Consider the following 23351-nt stretch of genomic DNA (forward strand, 5'->3'; position numbering starts at 1 on the left):
CATACGAAACGAAGACTTTATTGATTTATTGTTATAAGGTGTGAAACTATGGAACATCACCCAACAAGTTCAACAAATGTGAACACCATCTCGAACAATATGTTTGTTGATTGAAAACATAAAAACAAAGTGGTCGTTATCAGTCATGTAGGCTACCTTTAGTGGACAGTTGCTCATCCTAGTCTATAGTAAACCAGAAACAACATATCTGTATTAAGTTTTAATTTTCAAAATGCTGACAAGAATGGCATACATTTGAATTTTAAGCAGACAAATCATGGACATCAACCAAATTAAGGTTATCATAAATACCCCTTAAGTGTTAAGGAGTGTTAAGGAGTATTTAAGTATTTCATTTAATTCTTAAATGTTAAAAAAAAGAACTTAAAAGATAACCAAATGTGGACAAAACGGATACAAGTTTAGAATGTAAAATCCTGTTTTTAAAAAGAGTGAGAACTCATAAAAGAAAAGACCAAAAACGCCTTAAAATCACTCGTGTAAAACTTTGGTCCGGTTCCTCATCAGACCTCAGACGGTCAGGACGACCACACCAACAACGACCAATCACCAACAACGACCAATCACCAACCGAAGAAACATCAAACTCTGCATTGCCTGTCCATGTACTCAGTCAAGAAGACTGACAGAACAATAATTTAGATTGACTCTTCTTATTTTAATACATGAACACTTTTAAATGTGACGTTGCCTTAATAAAAGCAAATGCTTAAGAGAAAAGGTCTCGACATGTGTAACAATAGAAATGACGCCACAATGCCAGCGCCCTGCACTTCAGTCACTTTGCTGCGTAAAAGCAGACACACATACATATCAATGTGCCAAACTTGCACGTAAACGTTTCCAAAATGGACGACCTATTAAAAAAAAAAAGCAACCATGGAAGTCACAACAAAACGCCTGGCCCAAAAGAGGCTGAGCAAGGACAAGAGAAGTGGTCGACCTCTGTACAAACTGATCGGTGACAACTTGCCGTGACTGTGCGAAAAGGTTGCAACCACGGACGCACTGATTGCGTTTCCAAACTGACGACACAGTGATGAGACTTCTGCACGACCTCACTTCCCCTCGCGGGGCCACAAAGAGAGAAGGAGCCGCCAGGGACGCCGTCGACACTGCTACGCTGGAAGTCGAACCTCCCTCCGCTGTGCCGTGACCTGACGTGTGTGTGTGGTGCGACCTGGCGCCCCCCTCTGAGGGGGGGCACACAAGACCACCACACAGGGAGGGAGGGGGGGAGGTGGGTATCAAGACCAGAGCACCTAGCGAGGCTTTGGCCCTCTGCTCTGCACTGCTTTACCTGAATGTTCTGAGGGAGGCAAGGGAAAAAACTACAACTGTAGTCCGTTACCGACTCCAGAATCCTGAATTTCACACAAACCTACGCAGAAGAAGGAGAAAAAAAAACACTGTCTGCGGTCAAAACTGCCTAGAGTCTATCATCAAACGACACACACTGAAATCCTACCCTCCCTAGTGGAGAAAGGTGGCTGGTCGAATGCCTGGTTGGTTCGGCAGAAACCTTATCAGGAGAAACCCCTCCGGGTGACCCAAACATATACACACACACACACACACACACACACAAGTGACCTTGCGTGAGCAGGGTCACAGAGTCACATGACCTGGAGTCACATGACCTGGAGCGAACACAGACGGAGTGAAACTATTGCTGCCCCCCCACGCACCGCTGGAGGGGCAAAGCAGAGCTAACGATGGGGGGGGGGGGGGGGCCACGCCTGTGCCATGGGGCACCTAGCTACGTCTGTGACAAAAAAGTGAACAGATCTTCCGTCTTTGACTCTCGTCTCAACTGGGTCTCGGGCGTCCCTCCTCGGTTGTTCTCCTCCGAATATCGTTAGCCTCTCCAACCCAGGAGGAGGTTGGGGGGCTGCGGGGGCCGAACCAGGGGGGGCCGAACCCCCCCCCGGGGCCTCGCGTCGCGCTCCCTTTTTAGTAGTAGTGGCATATCTGCAGCCTGCTCCCCGGGTCGTTCTTCCCGGGGCTGAAGAAGGGCGACACGGGCTCGTCGAAGTAGGCGTCGAACATGTACAGCCTCTTCATGGTGACTGCGTCGTAGAAGGACACGCGCCCGTTGTCGTAGTCCAGGTACACGCCCACCCGCGGCGAGTTCCAGTAGTCGGCCACCAGGACGCGGGCGTCCTCCTCGTTGGCGTAGAGGCGGTCCTGCAGGCACAGGCTCCAGTACCCGGAGGAGGGGCTGAGGTTGACGAAGCCCTTCCTGTTGCTGTACTCGGTGGTCACGCCCAGGTACCACACGCCCTTGTCTTTCACGTCCACCTCCCAGTAGTGCTGGCCGCTGGCGTACTGCGCCGTGGCCAGGACGCCACAGAAGCGCGTGAAGCGCTGGGGGAGGTCGGGGTCCTGGCTGCGGGCACGGCCCTCCTCCACTTTGGTGTCGAAGTCGGTGATGGCAAGGTTGGGGTGGGCCGTGTCGGGGTCGAGGGTCAGGTTCTGAGGCACTGTGACAGAGAGAAAATCATTCGTGAGAAACTGTGATTTTTTATCTTAACGTGTCTCTGTGTGTGTGTCTCTCTGTGTGTGTGTTGTGAACTCACTGGTGTACAGCACAGTCAGGTTCTGAGGCAGTGTGAGTGAGTGAGTGAGAGTGAGAGAGAGAGTGTTGTGAACTCACTGGTGTACAGCACATGCATCATCTTCTTCCACAGGATGAGCTGGAAGGGTCCTGAGAAATCGGTCCAGTCCACAGGGCAGTTACAGGAGGAGACGGAGGGGTTCACCTGCAGGGGCCTGGATGAGACGAACATCAAATATTTACGTTTCTTTACATGCTCCAAAATCTTGAATCCCATCAAATATTTACAGTGCTCAAATGCGAGGAGAAAACGTAAAAAGTTGAGCTTACTTGCCGATTATCTGGGTCATGCTCTGTGAGGAAACGCAAACACAACTTTGAGTACACAAACACATTTCCGCCGCGCGTACACAAACGTGCGCGTGCCCGTTTCCCCCAAACTGACCTCAAAGCTCGGCTTCCCGCCAAAGTGCTTCCGGATCTCGGCGATGGCCTCGTCCACGGCGACCGCCTCCTTGTCCACCTTTTTCAGGTTCTCGTCGATGACGGCCGTGGTGGCCACCAGCTCGGCGTCCAGGCTGTCCAGCAGCGTGTCCTTCTCGTCCAGCAGGAACTGCACCAGGGCGCCCACATCCTCCTCGATCTTCTCCTTCAACCTCTGCTTCTTCAGCTGGACACCCAAAACACAACACAAACACGCACAGTTTCCCCATTGTGTACTCGATTCGATCGAGCCGTGGTTCGCCACCGTCTCTGGGACAAACGGGTGGAACACAGTTGAGGGATCCGGATCGGACTGGTTTGGCCTCTGAGCCCTGGGGAGAGAAGTGTCTGCCCTCCAATGAAACGAGGGTCCGCTGAGGTATAAGATTAGTATAGGATATTGTGTGTATTATAGGTTTAGTATACTTTATTGCTTATTATTTGGTATATTTAGGAGGTTTATTGTATTATATGTTAACAATAAATGTATTTATTAACATAAATACATTGGGAGTCAGGTGGCTGAGCGGTTAGGGAGTCGGGCTAGTAATCTAAAGGTTACCGGTTTGATTCCTGGCTCTGCCAAATTACGTTGTGTCCTTGGGCAAGGCACTTCACCCTACTTGCCTCGGGGGAATGTCCCTGTAAGTCGCTCTGGATAAGAGCGTCTGCTAAATTACTAAATGTAAATGTAATAATAAATGTTAACTTGTTCTGAGTATTTATTTGTTATGTTATGCCAGGTTGCTTTGCGTTGTCTTGTCCTAAGAATTTCAGTGCCCAGTCTGACCCTGTGTTGGTCTGTGTACCTGACAATATAAGACTTGAACATGGAAGTACCTTGGCGTCGTTCTTGGTGTGCTCGTCTTCGGCCTTCACCCGGGAACACACGCTCTGCTGCCACTCCAGCTTCACCAGCCTCATCCTCAGCTCCCCCTGACAGGAACAACACACATTCGCTCAGCGGCTATTCGCACATGTTTGGGCGCGCTTGATTCGTGTCGCTCCACCCCCCCCCCCCCCCCCCAGCACTGACACCGGTAAGTCAGGAAAAAGCCACGTAGTGAGCGTCAACCGTGAGGCGAATCTAAGACACCTCGACTACTTTTAAGTTATGTTTTTAGACTGACCTAGAGACACAAAGAGCCTGTGTTACTTAGGTCGGCTGTAGCTTGATCAGGCAGGCCTTGGGTTGGTGTAACATGGTGTTACACAACAGCGTTACACATTGACCCTTACCCTCATGTCCTCCAGAACCTCTGGGACAGGAGCTACCTCATGGTGTCTGTAAAGGCAGGGAGAAAAGAGAAAAGTTTGCAGGGTGAAGTTCAGAGTTAGTCTTGTGTCAGAAAAGTTGAAAATGTATCCTTTTATCCTGCATAAGAATGATACCGTGTTCAGCATTCTTTGTGTGCAAAGAGAAGCCAATTCCCAAATGTGAACTCTGGGTAACACTAGGCTTACGTAAACAAGGTGACCTGGGCTGTAAAGAATGCATTGTGCTTATTAAAGTTCTGTCTTATGAACTTAGAAGTGTGCCCAGGCATAAACATTGCGTCTCACACAGGGCGGGGGAGTCAGGGGTGGGGGCGGAGAAAGAGGAACAATCCAGACGAGTCTCGACCACAGTGTGGGAAAAAGGCTGTATTTCGTGTCTCTATCTCTTCATTTTCAGAAACAACCTTGAAACCGGGTGGAGACGGCACCCGAGCAGGTGGGACGCGTCAGCAGGAACAACTCCCTGATGCACGAGAGAACAAGCTTAACCCTCTTTTCATCTTTCTGTTTTAATTGCACTGTATAATATATGCTGGGGCAGGGACAGATAGCCAGTTGTACTTCATGAACCAACCCAAACTCTGTTGCGGGTAGGGAAACGTAGACAACCCCAGAGCTCTGTACTTGTTGATTTCCAACTGCTGTATTAAAGCTGATATTACCGGACCTCTGGGACTTTAGACCACAGACTTGTGTCATTGAATACCATCATTACATACTGGAATAGAGCACACATGCATGCACACATGTGCGCAAGATCGATGCAAAGGAGCCAATGAAAGAGCCATGTGACAGTTGCATGCCTGTTTATGAACCAATGACTGTGGACAGTGTTAAATTCTGTCTACATAGAAGCCAGAACAAGCTATTCGACTTCAAACTGATGCTAGGCATTCATTTTTTGTCGCAGGTCAAAAATGAATTTCATGAAAGACTGCATTTCCCAGCTCTGCTGTAACAACAGTGTAAATGCATAGACTGCAAGGAAGGACAGTCTGCGACGCGTACCTGTGTGCTCTGGACTCTCTGCAGACCACACAGATGGGTTTGCGGTCTGTGTGGCAGTAGAGTTTCAGCTCTTCCCCATGACGGTCGCATTTACCGTCGAGCTTCACTGGCTTGGGCTGTGCGGGTTTGAAGGACTTCAAACATTCCAGCTGATTCAACTTATCCACCAGGTTCTTCACCAGGTAGTTTTTGGTGAAACTGATCTTGTTGAATACCTTTTAAGGACAAGGAAACGCATTGTCAAGTCACCCATTGTGTTTGAATGTATGGCTCACAAGGACAGACATCAAATGGTCTTGACATCCTCAACAATAACGCCATTAGCTACATCCTTCCTTGTTATCTAGCGACACAGACGTATAGCAATAGCATACAGCTACTGACACTGGCCAAGAGCAGGCAATCTACTTATCTAGTAGGCTAACAAAAAACATTACCCCGTAGCAATAAGTAATAATATAAACAACTGACAAACATATCTGTATGCTGGCTTACGTCGGTGATGACAAAAGAAAATGGCAAACCACCAAAGGTGGTTTAGCTAGCTGGTTTGCTAGCAACAACAATAGTTAGCTTACAAACCATTCGGCACTCTGGACACTGATAACCGATGTCTTCCCCGCCATTTTCCTCCCAATGCATAAGAATACAAAAGCGGCAGAAATTATGTCCACATTTCAAAATGACAGGGTCGTCAAAGTAGTCCAGGCAGATTGCACAGATCAGCTCTTTCTGCAAATCTGCAGTGGGACTTGCAGTAGCCATGCTTACCACAACAAGCTTCTAGTATGTTAGCGAGGGGGTGGAGAAGACGGAAGTAGAGGAATGTGGGTGGTTTGCGCATGTGCATGTGGTCCAATCAAAATCAAGCAAAAGGTGTGACACAAAAAGGTGATCAGGAACTAAAGTGTATGCGAACAAACATGCAGCTAGGCCTAATATGTAGGTTCATGTTTGTTGTACATGCTGGTCTGTTTGGTGGTCATCTAAACCACATGGTTTTAGCTATAGGGTTACTATAACAAACCCTATAACAAATGTATGCCCTTATAGGACTCACAGAGTACAGGTGACACAAAATTCCCCAGCACATATTTATTCATAAATACATATACAAACCCATTCATAAAAAGTTTACATTGTGGGGTGCTGAAACTGTCATAAGCACTAGAAATAACCAGGAATATTCACTGCCTTGGATAATCATTCCTTGCAGGCCTACAATTATAGATCAGGCTACATTGCATAGCTTTGGACATGTGAAGGATACTGGTCTCTTATCAAAAAGTGCATTTGGTTCAGTTGTGTGTCAGAGAAACAGACTAGTCATAAGAATAGACTGTAGGTCATTCAAAAGTAATCTAATCATAAATCCAGTGGTCATTAAGCCATGAAAAGTGATTTGCCAGGACAGTTTTACAATTCAGAATCACAATGAACCATTCTTGAGAGGATCCGTAGTAGAATACTGAGAAATCTATTTTACTGATTGTTATTAGCCACTTCTAATGGCTTTGGTTTTGGCAACCAATCAAATTAAACATCATTTTTATGTCAACAGCATAATATTATCATATTTCAAGAGTGGATCTGTAATAATAAGTTTGGTTTTCTGACATCATTGGTTGCACGTTTCCCACTCAGTTGTAGATGCCCTCTAACAATCACACCAATCATACCAATACGAATATATAAAAATTGATAAATACCATGTAACAATCAACATATGCAGTAGAACAGTGACAAAATAGTTACATTTGGATTAATTGCAATATACGTAAATGTTCACAGTAGTACGAGTGAACATCCAACAGGCTCCATAGCGTACATCAACAGGTGGCGCTACACATACAGTTCAGAGTTAATTCTCTACGTCTTATGTTCTCGAAATAAAAAAAAGAATAACAAAAATTGGTGAATCTAAAAAACAAGAAATAGTGTGTGAGTTACAGAACGAGTCCATGAGCCTGTAGGTGTCGTCGGACTCCTGAGGCGAAGGTCTTTCTCCACATCGTCTCTCCAACGGGCTCCATGGTAGTTGGTCTACATCATCTCCAGTGTTCAAATATCCAGTGTATAATTACTATGACAACCAACAGAGACAGGCAGTGGACATAACACGGCTACAATGGCACAGAACTCGGCAGACAGTTGTTCACACAGTGCTGTAAACACCAAAACAGTAGTCGTTCACAAATACAAAACCATCTAAATGACCGGCTGCAACAGCAACTGAGAAAAAGGGATATCTATAATCATGTTTCAATTCAGCAGGGGTCGTTGCAGGGTGGTTTGCACCTCTTGATCTGCAGGTCCAATGCTCTACCCCTGTGCCGTACCCATCTCTAGTAGGCGTATCCTTAGTGACGACCTGATGTTGCATTGAAATGTCCCCTTCTGCTCAGTGACTCTCTCTTCTACACCTCCTCACATCCACTTTTCCCCTCACTTTCATTCCCTCCGACTTCCTTCCTTCTGTAAATCTTTCTCTTTCCCTCCACTTTAATAAACTGCCCATATGTACTATTCATACTTTGTTGTGGTCTGTATAATTTGACACTATGATTTGATGATTGTTTGAGGCCAATCTATGTGGAATAGCTTCAGGCACTTATGAAATCAAAGAAAAGGGTACAAAATCATACGGACAACACTGATGGCAGCCCATCTGGACTACAGTATGTTGGTGACGGCCGGAGAAGGTGTAAATGTATGTGTTTTCAGTTACATGGACCAGGACAATCCCCCCACCCAAAACACACTTATTACACACAACACACCTAGATCCTCTCACTAGAAATGTTGCGGTCGAAGGTTTTGGTGTTGAAAGGTAGTCTAATACCAGTGTAGAAAAACATAATGCAAAAAACGTTACAAAATCCTAAGTCCTATCATACCCCTCTGACTATGTTTATTTCTTTTTTGTTTTCATTAGTCCATCTATCCATCATCGTCGCTCGTCCCCGTCCGGCGTTCAGACTTCGGAGCTGTCGCTGCAGTCCGCCATCCGGGCCACCAGCATGGGCTCGGTGCTGGTCGACCCCCTCACCGCCCCCTTCCTCTCCTCCCTCCGCCCCTCTTTCCCTCCGCCCTTCTGTCTGGACCTCAGCACCAGCCCGAGGATGAGGACGAGGAGGAAGGTGAGCAGCATGCCCACCAGCGCCCCCACCACCGTCACCATCCCCTCCCCGGCCGCCCCCGCGTTCAGCTCGCGTGGTTCCAGCCCGTCGGCGAACAGCTCGCCCTCCCCCCCCGCCCGCCTCTTGGTACGGTCCAGGGCGATGTGCATGATGTTGGTGCCGCGGTTGTTGTCCGCCCCGATGTCCTCCGCCGCTTCGGGGGTGTCCTCGCCGGCCGACCTCGGGCGCCTGTGACCTTTGGCCTCGGCGAGGTGGTTGCCGGCGGAAACCATGGAGTGGTACTCCAGGCTCCTCTTGCCGATGCCGCGGTTGGCGTTGTCCTTGGAGCGCACCGTGTAGATGGTGTGGATGTACCACTCTCGCCCCGCGGCAACCTGAGAAGCAACCATTTAGTCAGTTAAAACCTAGTCCAGTTAGCATTGGTTGGTTAGTCAGCAAAACTAGTCCATTAAACATTGGTTAGCAAGTCAGTAAAACAAGTCCATTAAACACAGATTAGCTAGTCAGCAAGTCCATATACCCTTTGTTAGCTGGACAATCCTGCATGCGTGTGTCACTACTGTGAGATGAATGAGCATTTCTTCTTCTAACTCCCGTACCTGGAACATGGGGGTGGAGTCCAGTCTGAATCCGTCCGACCCCGGCTGCCTGGCCAGGGAGAGGGCGGAGGGGTCGTCCACCGCCAGCCGAGCGTTAAATCCAACGTCCCCAAACACCTGCGCCTGGGTCTCCGGCTGGGACTTGTCCTGCAGAGAGGAGGGAGGGGAGAGAAGTCTTCTTAGTGTTTGGTCGAAGCTTCGCCTTCCATGAAGCACATCAGGAGGAACCGTTGGCCTTTATAACCTGCAGAAAGTCTGCAATTTCATCCTAATCGACCTACTTTTTTTGTCAGACAAGTGAATTTGCTGAAAACACATAACCACATGATGGCTGCCAGGTGATTTTGTCTCATACGAAATGCTGTACCGTTATTTATGTCACGTTGTGCTCAGTAAAGGGTCGTTCTGCGGCACTTACGATAATCTTAAACCGGTAGAGAAGAGAGGGCGAATCTGCCAGGCAGCCAAACTCAAACTTGGTCGGGTTGTACTTTGGCACGTATCCATCCGCGCCGGTGCAGAGGTACACCTTCTCGATGTTGCAGAAGAACGAGTCTCCCAGGTTTTGCACGGGGTCGACAAGCACACGGCCATAGATGGTATCCCCTGCAGAGCGAAAGGGGGAGTGAATTAAGTCTGGGTAAATTGCATCAGTGTGAAGGTAATTGAGGTGCATTTGATTCGCCTCACGGTGGCGTCTTAAGGGACTGTTTCATCGCACTGGGTAGGATACGGATTAAAATGGATTATCATATAACTACATACTTTATCTAATCTGCTTGAGAAAGTATTTAGAAATTTGGTTTGAACAGTTTGAATAGCTGCAGGAATTCAGTGAGATCCAGAGAAGGACCCAAAGAACTTTTGACAATAGGTCTAGTTTCTGATAACTGTAGATCATTTTATTCTCAGTAGATCCTTTAGATTGTTACAACATAGCTCACATACATAACAGACAGCATACAGTATATTCAACTAAATATCCATCTGCCATAACCCAACCTCATCAACACAGTAGCAGTTTACAGTGAGTGAGGGAGATGTTCTTAGTTAATCTTTAGTTCTTAGAATGAGTTAAACTATTGTACTTTTACCAAATTTAAGATCCATATATGTTTATTGTGTGCACCTTCCTGCCACAGTAAATTCTGTGTTTGTGTAACATACATGGCGAATAAAACGAATTCTGATTCTTATTCAGATTTAGATTCTGATTCAGATACAGATGTCTGTGGAGCCTCACCTTCTGAGAAGGCCACGTCGCTCTCCTGACCGAAGCCCATAGAGCCGTCCGACAGCCACAGGCTCTTCTTAGAGAGCAGGAGCATCTGTGTGTTCAGACTGAACTCCACCGCTACGGGGTCACTCACCTGGGCGGGGGGGGGGGGGGTGAGAGGGGAGAGAGTAGGCATGAGAGCGGCCGGGGCGGGAGTGGGGGCGTTCCTCTCGGGTCCTACCGTACCTGCTGGAAGCGTATGTCCAGGTCAAAGGTCACAGGCTCCCTGGGGCTGCAGACAGGGGGCAGGGCGTACTCCACGCTCTGGGCCGTGGTGCAGGGGATCAGCTTCACCGTGTACGTCCCTGAGTAGTCCCTCACCTGGGGGGGGTGGAGGGGGTAGAGAGAGAGGGGAGAGGTGATAGAGAGAGAGGGGAGAGGTGATAGAGAGAGAGGGGAGAGGTGATAGAGAGAGAGGGGAGAGGTGATAGAGAGAGAGGGGAGAGGTGATAGAGAGAGAGGGGAGAGGTGATAGAGAGAGAGGGGAGAGGTGATAGAGAGAGAGGGGAGAGGTGATAGAGAGAGAGGGGAGAGGTGATAGAGAGAGAGGGGAGAGGTGATAGAGAGAGAGGGGAGAGGTGATAGAGAGAGAGGGGAGCGGTGATAGAGAGAGAGGGGAGAGGTGATAGAGAGAGAGGGGAGAGGTGATAGAGAGAGAGGGGAGAGGTGATAGAGAGAGAGGGGAGAGGTGATAGAGAGAGAGGGGAGCGGTGATAGAGAGAGAGGGGAGAGGTGATAGAGAGAGAGGGGAGAGGTGATAGAGAGAGAGGGGAGAGGTGATAGAGAGAGAGGGGAGAGGTGATAGAGAGAGAGGGGAGCGGTGATAGAGAGAGAGGGGAGAGGTGATAGAGAGAGAGGGGAGAGGTGATAGAGAGAGAGGGGAGAGGTGATAGAGAGAGAGGGGAGAGGTGATAGAGAGAGAGGGGAGAGGTGATAGAGAGAGAGGGGAGAGGTGATAGAGAGAGAGGGGAGAGGTGATAGAGAGAGAGGGGAGAGGTGATAGAGAGAGAGGGGAGAGGTGATAGAGAGAGAGGGGAGAGGTGATAGAGAGAGAGGGGAGAGGTGATAGAGAGAGAGGGGAGAGGTGATAGAGAGAGAGGGGAGAGGTGATAGAGAGAGAGGGGAGAGGTGATAGAGAGAGAGGGGAGAGGTGATAGAGAGAGAGGGGAGCGGTGATAGAGAGAGAGGGGAGAGGTGATAGAGAGAGAGGGGAGAGGTGATAGAGAGAGAGGGGAGAGGTGATAGAGAGAGAGGGGAGAGGTGATAGAGAGAGAGGGGAGCGGTGATAGAGAGAGAGGGGAGAGGTGATAGAGAGAGAGGGGAGAGGTGATAGAGAGAGAGGGGAGAGGTGATAGAGAGAGAGGGGAGAGGTGATAGAGAGAGAGGGGAGAGGTGATAGAGAGAGAGGGGAGAGGTGATAGAGAGAGAGGGGAGCGGTGATAGAGAGAGAGGGGAGCGGTGATAGAGAGAGAGGGGAGCGGTGATAGAGAGAGAGGGGAGAGGTGATAGAGAGAGAGGGGAGCGGTGATAGAGAGAGAGGGGAGAGGTGATAGAGAGAGAGGGGAGAGGTGATAGAGAGAGAGGGGAGAGGTGATAGAGAGAGAGGGGAGAGGTGATAGAGAGAGAGGGGAGAGGTGATAGAGAGAGAGGGGAGAGGTGATAGAGAGAGAGGGGAGAGGTGATAGAGAGAGAGGGGAGCGGTGATAGAGAGAGAGGGGAGAGGTGATAGAGAGGGGAGGGGGTGACACGAGAGGGTACATACACAACAGAGAAGAAGTAGTTAGAACAACGAACCACACATCACCCCAAACACAGAGCTGAACACCACGCCGCGCTCCAGAAGAGCGGGGGGAAGGTGGGGGGAACTCACGGCAAAGTCCGAGGTGAAGGTCCACTGCTGGACCGGCTGGTTGTAGGTCGGCTCGCTCCTCACCAGGCTCAGGTTGAAGGTCAACCCCGGGTGTTCGGCGCACATCACCATGGACGCCATCGAGGACGCTGGGAGAAAGAGTTCGGAGCGGTGACGACAGGACTCTCGACGGATGAAACTCAACAACATAAGCCATGTAAGCTTGATAGAGACTATTGGTGGCATATTTGACCATTAGTTCATTCGCTCGCTGTGCTAACCCGCTGGGCAGTCTAAGTCTGCAGGTATTTATCGTCTATCCAAGCAGACAGGTAAATAGGGGGAACAGTGGGTTGGCTCACCAGTCTTCTTGACCCTGCCTCCAGAGTGGGCCTCCACGAACATGCCCCTGAAGCGAGCCTTGGTACGGAAGTTGACCACCAGGCGGCCTTGCTCGTTAATCCGCATGCTGGTCGGGTACAGGGCACCTGGGAGCACCGGTACGCATGGACGGACACACACGCACGCACGGGGACACACGCACACACACACACATACATTTAGTCATTTAGCAGACGCTTTTATCCAAAGTGACTTACAAGAAAGAGCCAAAAGTGCATAGGTCTGTGATCATAAACAGCGAGATAGCCCCCCAAAACAATGCGGGTAGCCAAAACATGAAGCATACATTGTCATACAAGAATATTTATGTCATGATGTTTCTGGAACCGTTATTAATGACCTGAAACAAAATCAGTACTTGAATAATGAGTGGTCTGGTTCAGTTAGAGAGAGCTGTGTAGTCACATCTGATCCAACAAATCTTTCCTAAGTACCTTGTACATACACCATTCCTGTTCTCTACTTCTGTGTGTACATGTGTGTGTGTCACCTGCTTTTTGTAAGTGGGTATACTGTGTTTGTAAGTGTGGCTGTGTGTAACTGTATGTTTGTGTGTGTCCCTCAGTGTGTGTGTGTGTGAGTGTGAATTTGTGAATGTGAGAATTTGAATGTGTAAGTGTGAATGTGTGTGAGAGTGTGTGTGTGAGTGTGTGTGTGTATGCGTGTGTGTGTGTGTGTGTGTGTGTGTGTGTGAATGTGCGAGTTTGAATGTGTGAATGTGAATGTGTGAATGTGAACGTGTGAATGTGTGTGTGTGTGAGTGTGTGTGTGTGACCCACCCTGCAGCTCAGCTTGAGGCGGGCTACCGATGCCGTCCCTCCAGAGGATGGCCGTGTCGTAGACGAACGTGAGGCGGAGCTCCGACTGCAGGTCGAAGTGCTGCCAGCCCCCGGCGCCCACTGGGGAGTGGAACACGTACGACACGTGTAGCGGCACGCGCAGCGTCACGTACGACTGGACCAGGTTCAGCACCTATCGGCCAATCAGAGGAGAGAGAGGAGTGAGGAGGCGGGACCAAGGAAGAGGAAGTGCAGTGGAGACACAGGGGTGATGGAGGGCAGTGTTGAAATGGTCAAGACAAATGTTTGCCCTTTCACTGTGTAGTGGAGTATTCATGCTTTTGTATGACTTTTATTTTATGATCACCCTCAGCCATAGCCAGGGATAGGTATATCCACTAGGGGTCTCTGTTTGTCTAAGGTTCGTTACCACGGCGTTCTTCTCAAGAATGACTCAGGCGTTTGGCCAAGACAAAGTTTGGCAGGAGGGAAGGCCAGCTCTGTCAAAGGAACTGATTAGAAATCAAAACTGTGTCAGCTGTGTGCCATCTGACTTGAATAAAACATTTGGTAATTTGCATAGTCAATTATCAAACTTGGGATAAAAAAACAAAAAAAAACTGAGAAATCGAAAATAGCTTCTTTTTTTTTTTAAGGAAGCAGAAAATTATTCAGAGCTAAAGGGTGTGACTGTAATATCTCCTCTAGCCTGGGTTTCACATCACAGATCGTCTCGTACGCCATGTTCGTGTTGGACAATTTTGTTTATTGTGCCTGAAGGAACTCAATGTAAGGAACTTTTTATAATGAGTAAATGAGTAAAAAAAAATACAGATGGTGGTGTACATCACGCAGAGAATGACAACCTTGTGACATGACAGGCTAAACATGAGAAACGGAAACAGAGAGAGATAAAGCAACCCAAGTAAATCCCTGAACATCTTTAAATAAGTACGTCATTCAAAGTCAACCAGAAAATGCTTTTACACTCGGTGACCAAAAAAACGAAGCTGGAATTCAGATTCACTGGAACTGTACTGTCATGTGTGACGTACATGAAACCTCTTTCTTCACGTGTCTCCTGCACGGAGAAACATCTGTGTGGAGTGTGTGTGGAGGCCATCTCCATGGTGAACTAGTGACAGTGATCTGCTTTAATGAACTCCTGGCTTGACAAGGAGGAAGGGGGGGGGGGGTGACTGTGGTCATCGCTAACTGTGCTAGCTAACTGTGCTAGCTAACTGCGCTAGCTAACTGTGCTAGCTAACTGTGCTAGCTCAATGGGGGGAAGAAAAGGATCCCCCCCCACACAGACACACATATACCCACATACAAACACACCCAAAACACACACTGGGAGAGAAAACCACACACACACACACACACCCTCAGTGTCTGTGTTCAATTGGTTGTGGGTAATCGGGGGGTTAGAGACAGACCTCTGCTTCTGTCCAGCTGCTGTTTTGTGTTCTCTCTGCCTTTCATCTAAGTGCCCGCTGTGTGTGTGTGTGTGTGTGTGGAGGCACTCCAGGTTTCACACAATAGCATAACAACAGCATCCAGCTACGGATGTTCTCCTGCTGTTCTGGCCAGTGGCGGTCTCGACCGCTGTGCCGGCTGTGCCCAGGGGCCTTGAATCCTTCCAGCCTCATCCCAGCGTGACACAGACGGCTGCGTGGTCGGGTGTCCGCACCACACCGTCAAAAACACCTCGTATCTCAGGGGTCAGATGGCTGAGCGGTTAGGGAGTCGGGCTATTAATCAGAAGATTGCCGGTTCGATTCCTGGCTGTGAAAAATGACGTTGTGTCCTTGGGCAAGGCACTTCACCCTGCTTGCCTCAGGGAGAATGTCCCTGTACTTATTGTAAGTGGCTCTGGATAAGAGCGCCTGCTAAATGACTACATGTAAATGTATCCGCACCGCCACGTCTCCGGGGGAAGAGGCGGACACGTTTCGACACGCGTCTCACGAAAATCGGAATGCGCGCCGCACACCACAACGCTCTCAGCCTGTAAGACGCTAATGACGTTTCGGAAAAGAACGTGCGTCGATGTTTCCGGGGCTAGCGCAAGATGAACATTCGGTCTGTGTCGGCCAGTTTTATAGCCCTTGAGAGCCGCCTTCACAGCTGCCAGACCTTTAAAAGGGACGGGGATAATGTGTATCATCGCCACGGTGACGCTCGCCGCGGTGATGACTGACAGCTGCTGAGTGATTGACAGCTGGCCAGCCTGTTGTTTTTTACGGGCTGGTGGGTGTCATCGCTGTGACATGCTGGGATGAGGAGAGAGCAAACACTAACACAAAGACACGGGCAGACAGAGACACACACACACACACACACGCACACCGAGCCATTCAGGAACTCAGAGACACACACACACGTAAACCCATGGTCATACTGTGACATAGAATGGACAAACAAGACCAGACTCCACAAAGTCTGTCGGGTTTAGGGCAACGCTGAAAGGGTTGTCAGGTGGCTGAGCGGTGAGGGAAGTGGGCTAGTAATCTGAAGGTTGCCGGTTCGATTCCCGGCCGTGTCAAATGACGTGTCCTTGGGCAAGGCACTTCACCCTACTTGCCTCGGGGGAATGTCCCTGTACTTACTGTAAGTCGCTCTGGATAAGAGCGTCTGCTAAATGACTAAATGTAATGTAATGTAAAACAACCAAATATCCACAGGAGGACAAATACACACGCAAACACTGCCAGTCACACACAAACAATGACAAAGACACACACACAAGGAGGTCACACACACGTACGAACACAGGCACTCACACCAACACACACACACTCAGGTACGCACTCTCACCGACACACACAAACACCAATACAAATGCACCACACACACTCAGGTACGCACACACACACTCAGACCGACACACACACACGCTCACCTGTCCGTCCGTGCCGATGGTGCCTCCACAGTCCGTGAGCAGCTCGGACATGTCGTAGTAGCTGGTGAACTCCCACAGGCAGGCCTCCAGGTTCAGGTTCCTGTAGAAGCGCAGCGTGCTGTTGCCCCTCAAGGGGGCGCTGTGCTGGTAGGGCGAGGCGTCGCCCACGCTGTCGGGGTTGCGTGTGGCTGCCGTGATGAAGCCGTGGCCTGTGGTGACCTCGTTGTAGTCCAGGAGGTTGGAGCAGCGGTGGTTGCCCACGCGCGTGCCGTCCGGGCTGAGGGTCAGGTCGAAGTTGGAGAGTGGACGGGTGGAGATGACGGGCAGCATGCCTGCGGGGGGAAGGGAGAGGAGTTAGGAGGGGAAGTTAGGGGGGGGGGGGTGTTTGTTTTGTACTTCTGTACTTCCCTAGACAAAGCCTGTTGAGGTGAGGTAAGCCGTAATTGCGGTCTGGGCTAGGATACGGGGGCGGGTTAGGATAGACAGATAGAGTTACGGCCCTCTGTTGTTCAGCGCTAGGATCATTCCGAGTGATGAGAGGATGAGGAGGGGCAGTGGATGGAGGAGAGAGTGAAGGGGGGAGAGAGAGAGAAGGGAAGAGGTCGAAGGAGAGGTTGGGAGGCAAAAAAAAGGAGAGAGGATGAAGACAGAGGGGAGAGAGAGGATGAAGGAGAGTGAGACTAAGAGAAGAGAGTGAGACTTGCGAGTAAACAAAGGGGGGGTGATAAAAATGGGGGGGGGGGGTTGGTGGAAGAGAGAGTGAAGGAGAGAGAAAGAATAAGGGAACAGGAGAAGGCGGAGGAGAGAGTGGAGGGACTGTGGCGATCAAGTGAGGGAAAGTGCAGATGACAGGGAAGGAAAGAGAGTGAGAAAGAGAGAGAGAAATAAAGAGGGGGTGGGGCAAGTGTGGGGGGTGGGGACCAGAAAGCGGGGGGCGAGAGAAATCCGGGGGAGTGTATGGGGGGGAGAGAGAGACGGAGAGAGAAAGACCAGTCAGGCAGAAGGAAGCTGATTAAAGACTAAGTACGTATGTCCTAAGTACAGAATGCTGAGTAGTTGCTGAGTTCAAGGGTTTCCTAGGAGACGTGTCACGCCATATATGGCATGCCTGTTTCCCGTTGCATGTGTGCACCCGGTAGAATAAACACAATCAATGTCTCTTTAGCTACGCAAGTGCAACTCCATTCTATGTGAATCATTCTATTTCAAGGCACGGAAAATGTTATAGATTTTGGACACCAGGCCCTCGTCATCTTCTCGTAGATGGTTGGACAGCCGACAAGGCGAACAAGGTCTGTATATCCTTATAGTCCAAAATGGATTCATGGTGTTTAGGAATAAAACACAACTCGGTATTGTCCTACAGCAAACCGGTTCCAAGAGTGAAGCTAGTCGTAGGGATATTTCGCATTTTGGAAAGAAGCCCTAAGTACAAATACAGCGTGTAGCTTCCCTAAGTAAGCCTACTAGATAAACACGACATGACGATTAGTGTTTCTGGAAGCTAAGCTAGGCTCGGTTTCCTAGCGAGTCTTACCGTCAATGTGTGGCATGGTGACGGTGAGCTTGATGAGGTTGGAGTGCGGGGAGTCGTCAGCGCCTGTGTAGCGCAGCTTGGCAGAGAAGGGCTCGGCTCCGACCGTGCCCGCCTTCCGAGGTTGGCACATCCCTGCAGGGGGCCCAGGGGACAGAGGCTTAGGGGGGAGTTTGATTCGACACAAGACTCTGCTGAGAACTGGATTGTGACGGCTTAGTGTCTCGTTGTTTGACGTTGGGGCGTCTAACTAGACCCGGGTCACATAGAGATCAACTACACAAAAGCGTGTCGACATACTGTAGGTCGGGCGGGTTGGATTTGCCTCAAAACCAAACATTTTCGAGCTCGACCCCGCAGTTCAACTGCGGTGGTCAATCGAATCAAACCCACCCAAACCTGCTAATCCCTGCCTGAGCTCACCTTCCTCCAGGCTAACGGTGGCTATGGGGCTGCTGAGCTCCAGGCCCTCGTTCCCGTCGGCGTTGACGGCCCGGGCGGCGCACTGGACCCGGGAGCCCGCCTGGAAGTACACCGAGTCCAGGGTGATCATCTTGGAGGAGGAGAAGAAGGTGTCGAAGTCCACCTCTCTCATGGGGCTGGTGACGCCGTCGGGGCCGGCGGGGGCGCTGACGAGCCAGCGGTAGCGCGTCAGCGTGTCGTTGATGTGCTCGCTCGCGCAGATGGAGCCCGTCTTGGAGTAGTCAGGATACTTGGAGTTACAGGCCTGGTGGTGGGGGGGGGGGTGGGTGTAAATTTTTTCGAGAGGGTGAGAGATGGAGGGAGGGCAGAGAGAGCGTGGGATATGGAAGAAAGAGGGTGGAGGGGAGAGGGAGAGAGAAGGGGAGAAAAAAAAAAGGCTTGAGAAGAAAGGAAAAAAAAGAGAGAGAGACAGAACGAAAGGAGGGAAGGGAGAGAGAGAACGGCGAGGAGAACGGTAAACACAATTTGCAAAAGGAAATAGCGCCGGCTTGGGCCAGGCACAGAGATGAAGGGTGAATTTCTAATGGCGCGCGCTCGCTCGCGCACACAGAGCGGTGGGAAAGGCACCCAAGCGTTGCTGTCGATATCTTGGCAAACACTTCTGTCCTCTCTGCCTCCCGCTGCACTCAGCACCTAAACTCTGACAAGACTTCCTCATCTCGTCTGGCACTAGGGCTCTCAGCGGAAACAAACACACATAGTGGACACACACACAGACACACACGGATGGGGCTCAAAACCATTCAACTGAGAAACCAAGGACTTAACACATCAGGGAAATCCATTTACCTGTCTCCCCCAGTCAGGGATGAGATCTCTTTAGTAGAGGAAGGGAGGCATGAGAGAGGGGACACTCAAACCTGTTCACCTGTTAATCTGGGGCCCGGGGCCTGAATGAACACACACACACACACATCAGGGTGGTCCAGCACAAAGAGTCCTGAGGGGTCTGATTTGCGTGGAAGAATACCTCGGTTCGTCCAGACCTTGCGGAACGCGAGAAGATTCGACTCTTTCACGCCTTGTGGAACATGAGAACGTTCTGCTCTCCCTGGTCTTGCGGACCATGAGAACGTTCTGCTTGTTCGGGCCTCGTGGACCACTTGGGTCTTTTGCTGTACCAGGCATTGTGTGGAAACTGGAACATTGAGATCCGACAAGCGTTGTGGATCTCTGGAACATTCAGCACTTAAACAACCCTATTTCTGGTTTTTACATTATATTTACAATTTCCCTGGCTGACAAACCAAAGAAACTGTTTTTAGACTAAAGTGTTTCTACATTTTAGATTTTGTTCTCTGGCAAGCAATGACTGAGGTGAGGTGAGGAGGCGAGCAGTTTGTTACAGAACCTCCCACAGAGCAAACAGGACTTCAAGCTGCCCCCCACCAGAAACAGTTGGCGCCTTCGTAATCCACCATTGTCGGAAGTATCCATGGTTACCGTGATCCTGATAAAAATCTATGGAGGTGACGTTGATGTGATTGAAGGTTTTGTGTTGCAAGGCAAGGAAACTATCAGTTGTATTTTGGTCTGTTCCCATCTATTCGTTTTTTCCCCCCTCTTCTGTTCATTTCTGTTCTACTCTATTCTGTTCAAGTCCACTCTGTTCTATCCTATTCCTTTTTTTTACATTTCACTCTTTCAATCTAATCTGGTTCGGCCCAGTGGAACACTTCTCTTTCCATCTACACCCTCGAACAGCTTCCCTCCCACACACACACACCCACACACACTTTCACCCCCCCACACACACCTTCACCCCCCCCACACACACACCCCCACACACACCTTCACCCCCCCCACACACACCCCCCCACACACACCTTCACCCCCCCACACACACCTTCACCCCCCCCACACACACACCCCCACACACACCTTCACCCCCCTTACCCCCCCTCACCCCCACACACACCTTCACCCCCCCCCCCCCCGCCCCCTCACACACCCCCCTACACCCCCCCACTCACAGTGACACAGATGACGGGGTACCCGGCGGGGGGGTGGAGGCCGTCGGCGGAGCGCCCCGCGTCGTCGTAGCGCAGCAGCGACGCCACGCGAGGCGGGGAGGGGAAGGTGACGTCGGCCACGCTGTCGGCCTCCTCGATGTACACGATGGCCTTGGCCGCCTGCGTCTCGGCCACCATGTGCTCGTCCGGCTTCAGGTGGACGGTGAAGGCCTCCCTCATCTCCCGGACGCCGTCGAAGAGCACCTCCACCTCCACCACGTGCTCCTGGTCCCCCTGCTTGAACTCCACATCTACACACACACACACACACACACACACACACAGTACATAGTACACACACATCACCGCTGAGCAGCAACAATGAGGCACATCCATCCTGTCTCTCCCAGTGTGTCTCCAGGTGTCATTTAGTCATTTAGCAGACGCTCTTATCCAGAGCGACTTACAGTAAGTACAGGGACATTCCCCCCCCGAGGCAAGTAGGGTGAAGTGCCTTGCCCAAAAGACACAACGTCATTTTGCACGGCCGGGAATCGGACCGGCAACCTTCAGATTACGAGCCCGATTCCCTAACCGCTCAGCCACCTCACTGAGGTGTGTATCTCCGGGAGAGGGGGGTGAGACCTACCCTGGGATATGGGGTGGTAGTCTTCCCCCGAGGTGGCCGAGCCGTCCTTGGTGTGGACCCGGACCAGCGACACCTTGGACGTGTCCCCCAGGCGCAGCACGGGGATGCGGACCACCGACACGCCGCCCGCCTGCGCGGGCTCGCTCACGCTGAACTTGACCTCGGCGAAGCGGATGACGGACTCTGAGGGAAGGGGGGAGAGAGAGGGTCGGGGAGAGGTGGCGGTGGAGGAGAGAGGAAACCCCAAAAACTCGATTCGTACGAGACACCTACAGGGAGATCCTCCACGTCGACTCTCCAAACCCTGCTACCCCCCCCCCCCCCCCCCTCCCCCACTTACTGTCCGCCGTGTCCTTGATCTTGACGAGGGTCTCGTTCAGGCCCCCGACGGACGCCCCGTACGGTGTCGGGCCCCGGGGGGCCCCCAGCACCAGCCTCAGCTCCTCCTCCTCCTCGTAGAGGGAGTCGTCCACCAGCGACACCACGCACCGCTGCTCCGCCTCCCCTGGGGAAACACGCACCAACGCACGCCGTGACGGGGCCGTCCGAATCCGGACGGGGTCGTCTGCGGCCCGTGTTGTGAGTGTGTGTGTTGGGTTGTGTGTGTGTGTGTTACCGGGTAGGAAGGTGATGAGCGAGGCGTCGGTGTTGGGGCGTTCGATGAAGTCGCGGGCGACCTCGGCGGAGCCCTGGCGGGTGTAGCAGCGCACGGTCGACTGGTGGGCCACGTCGCCGCTACGGCGGACGGTCGCTACGATGCGCCCGTCGCTCTCCTCGCCCGTGTAGAGCGCCTCGCCGAACTGCACCTTGGGCACTGGCACGAAGGGGGAACGGACCAATCAGAAGGCAGGAGGATGTTTGGGAGGGGGGTGGGGGGTGGGGGGGGGGTTTGCAACCTTGTTCCTGGAGAGCTACCTGCCTGTTCCAACCACACTCCTTTGACCTGACTCAACACTAGTTACCTGATCAACCAGCCAATAATTCGAATCAGGTGTGCTAGATTAGCTCTCCAGGAACAGGGTTGGAGACCCCCTTTGCTCTAGACCGACGCCAGCGAAGGCTAGCGACCCACGGCCACACTCACAGTCGGACACGGAGTCGTTGATGAAGACCGTGGCCTTCCCGGGCTCTCCCAGGATGCCGTTCATGGGCATGCGGAGGACCAGCTCGAACGCCTCGCTGCCCTCCAGCTGTGGCTCGCCCAGGTCGTCCAAGATGGTGACCTTGAAGGTCTGCATGCTGACCCCCGGGGCGAAGTCCAGGTTACTGCTGATCCCCACGTAGTCAAGACCAGCTGGAGACCGAGAGAGAGAGCAAGGGAGAGAGACCGAGGGAGAGAGACCAAGAGAAAGAGAGACCAAGAGAGAAAGAGACCAAGAGAGAGAGAGAGACCGAGAGAGAGACCGAGAGAGAGACCAAGAGAGAAAGAGACCAAGACAGAGAGAGACCGAGAGAGAGAGACCAAGAGAGAGAAGGATGGGAATCAGAACAGCATGTTTACATAACGTTGCCTAAATTCCCTGAACCTAACCCACACAGGGTAAGCCCCACACACACACACACAACCCCACGGTAACCCTACGGCCAGCTGGCGAGGCGTGATCCTACCCTCTGCGGAGACGGGCTCCGTCTTGCGGGAGCGCACGGTGACGGAGGCGGGCTTGGAGAGGTCGGTCCCCGTCCTCCACACCCTCACCTCCACCTGGCCGTCACTCTCGTCCACGCGGTACTCCGCCTCGCCGAAGTAGAAGACCGGAGCTGGGAGAGGAGGGGAGGGGAGGGGAGGAAGGGAGAGAGGAGATGAGGGGAGGGGAGAGGAGGGGAGAGGGAGGAGGGGAGAGAGGAGAGGAGGGGAAGGGAGGGAGAGGGAGGAGGGGAGAGAGGAGAGGAGGGGAGAGGGAGGAGAAGAGAGGAGTGGGAGAGGGGAGGAGAGGAAGTGAGAGGAAAGGAGAGAAGAGGAAGAGAGGAGGAGTGGAAGGGAGGAAGGGAGGGGAGAGGAGGAGAGGAAGGGAGAGGAGAGAAGTGGAGTCATTATCTTAAGTGACTCCGGCGCCTGCACTGATTTCAGTCATTCAGGAGGCGTCCAGTTAGAATGATATCACTTAAAGTTGAAGATAATGAGGTACGACAGACTGAAGCAGAGAGTCGGAAGGGAATTTCTTACACCTCATTAACGGCATGGCAGGGACTGAAAAAAACCAACAACTTTATTCTACATGTCATCAATATTAGTGCACCTCCAGCTTAATCTCTACAGAAACAAGGTGTGTACGTGTGTGTGTGTGAAAGTGTGTGTGTGTGTGTGGGGTAACCTGTCAGTGAGCCCTCATGATCTGATATGGTTCATTTTGGCAAAGGAGGAGATCAGTGGGCTTCAAAGAGCCCTGGGCTATTAGCCAAGAGTTCAACCTGCAGGGGGGTCGAGAGCTTTTCGAC

General features: G+C 51.3%; 2 protein-coding genes across 3 annotated transcripts in view; both read right to left on the bottom strand.

The window, feature by feature from the left end:
* Positions 1–207: 207 nt before the first annotated feature.
* Positions 208–6141, bottom strand: trim47 (tripartite motif containing 47). 2 transcript variants are annotated; one of them, XM_062453716.1, is made up of 8 exons: positions 5930–6141; positions 5348–5562; positions 4301–4346; positions 3902–3997; positions 3024–3248; positions 2909–2931; positions 2678–2793; positions 208–2504 (listed from the first exon to the last, which is right to left on the bottom strand). In XM_062453716.1, exons 1-8 carry the CDS (start codon positions 6110–6112, stop codon positions 1975–1977), a joined length of 1434 nt encoding a protein of 477 aa, XP_062309700.1. In that variant the 5' UTR covers positions 6113–6141; the 3' UTR covers positions 208–1974. The 2 variants fall into 2 exon arrangements, with proteins under 2 accessions (XP_062309700.1, XP_062309701.1); XM_062453717.1 differs by having other exon boundaries at positions 5926–6111.
* A 294-nt stretch (positions 6142–6435) lies between these two features.
* LOC134013500 (FRAS1-related extracellular matrix protein 2-like) overlaps positions 6436–23351 on the bottom strand; it is a 38788-nt gene continuing 21872 nt past the window's right edge. Inside the window, exons 4-20 of the mRNA XM_062453008.1 lie at positions 22524–22673; positions 22000–22209; positions 21532–21729; positions 21256–21420; positions 20916–21098; positions 20288–20577; positions 18255–18558; positions 17835–17966; positions 16298–16629; positions 13393–13585; positions 12574–12699; positions 12233–12360; positions 10549–10683; positions 10330–10456; positions 9505–9692; positions 9087–9233; positions 6436–8861 (exon numbers count right to left, since the gene is read on the bottom strand). Of these exons, the coding sequence (XP_062308992.1) occupies positions 8322–8861; positions 9087–9233; positions 9505–9692; positions 10330–10456; positions 10549–10683; positions 12233–12360; positions 12574–12699; positions 13393–13585; positions 16298–16629; positions 17835–17966; positions 18255–18558; positions 20288–20577; positions 20916–21098; positions 21256–21420; positions 21532–21729; positions 22000–22209; positions 22524–22673 (3548 nt within the window). The 3' untranslated portion in view covers positions 6436–8321. The remainder of the gene's footprint in view (positions 8862–9086; positions 9234–9504; positions 9693–10329; positions 10457–10548; positions 10684–12232; positions 12361–12573; positions 12700–13392; positions 13586–16297; positions 16630–17834; positions 17967–18254; positions 18559–20287; positions 20578–20915; positions 21099–21255; positions 21421–21531; positions 21730–21999; positions 22210–22523; positions 22674–23351) is intronic.

This window comes from Osmerus eperlanus, chromosome 27 (assembly GCF_963692335.1).
Source record: "Osmerus eperlanus chromosome 27, fOsmEpe2.1, whole genome shotgun sequence".
Classification (NCBI taxonomy): Eukaryota; Metazoa; Chordata; class Actinopteri; order Osmeriformes; family Osmeridae; genus Osmerus; species Osmerus eperlanus.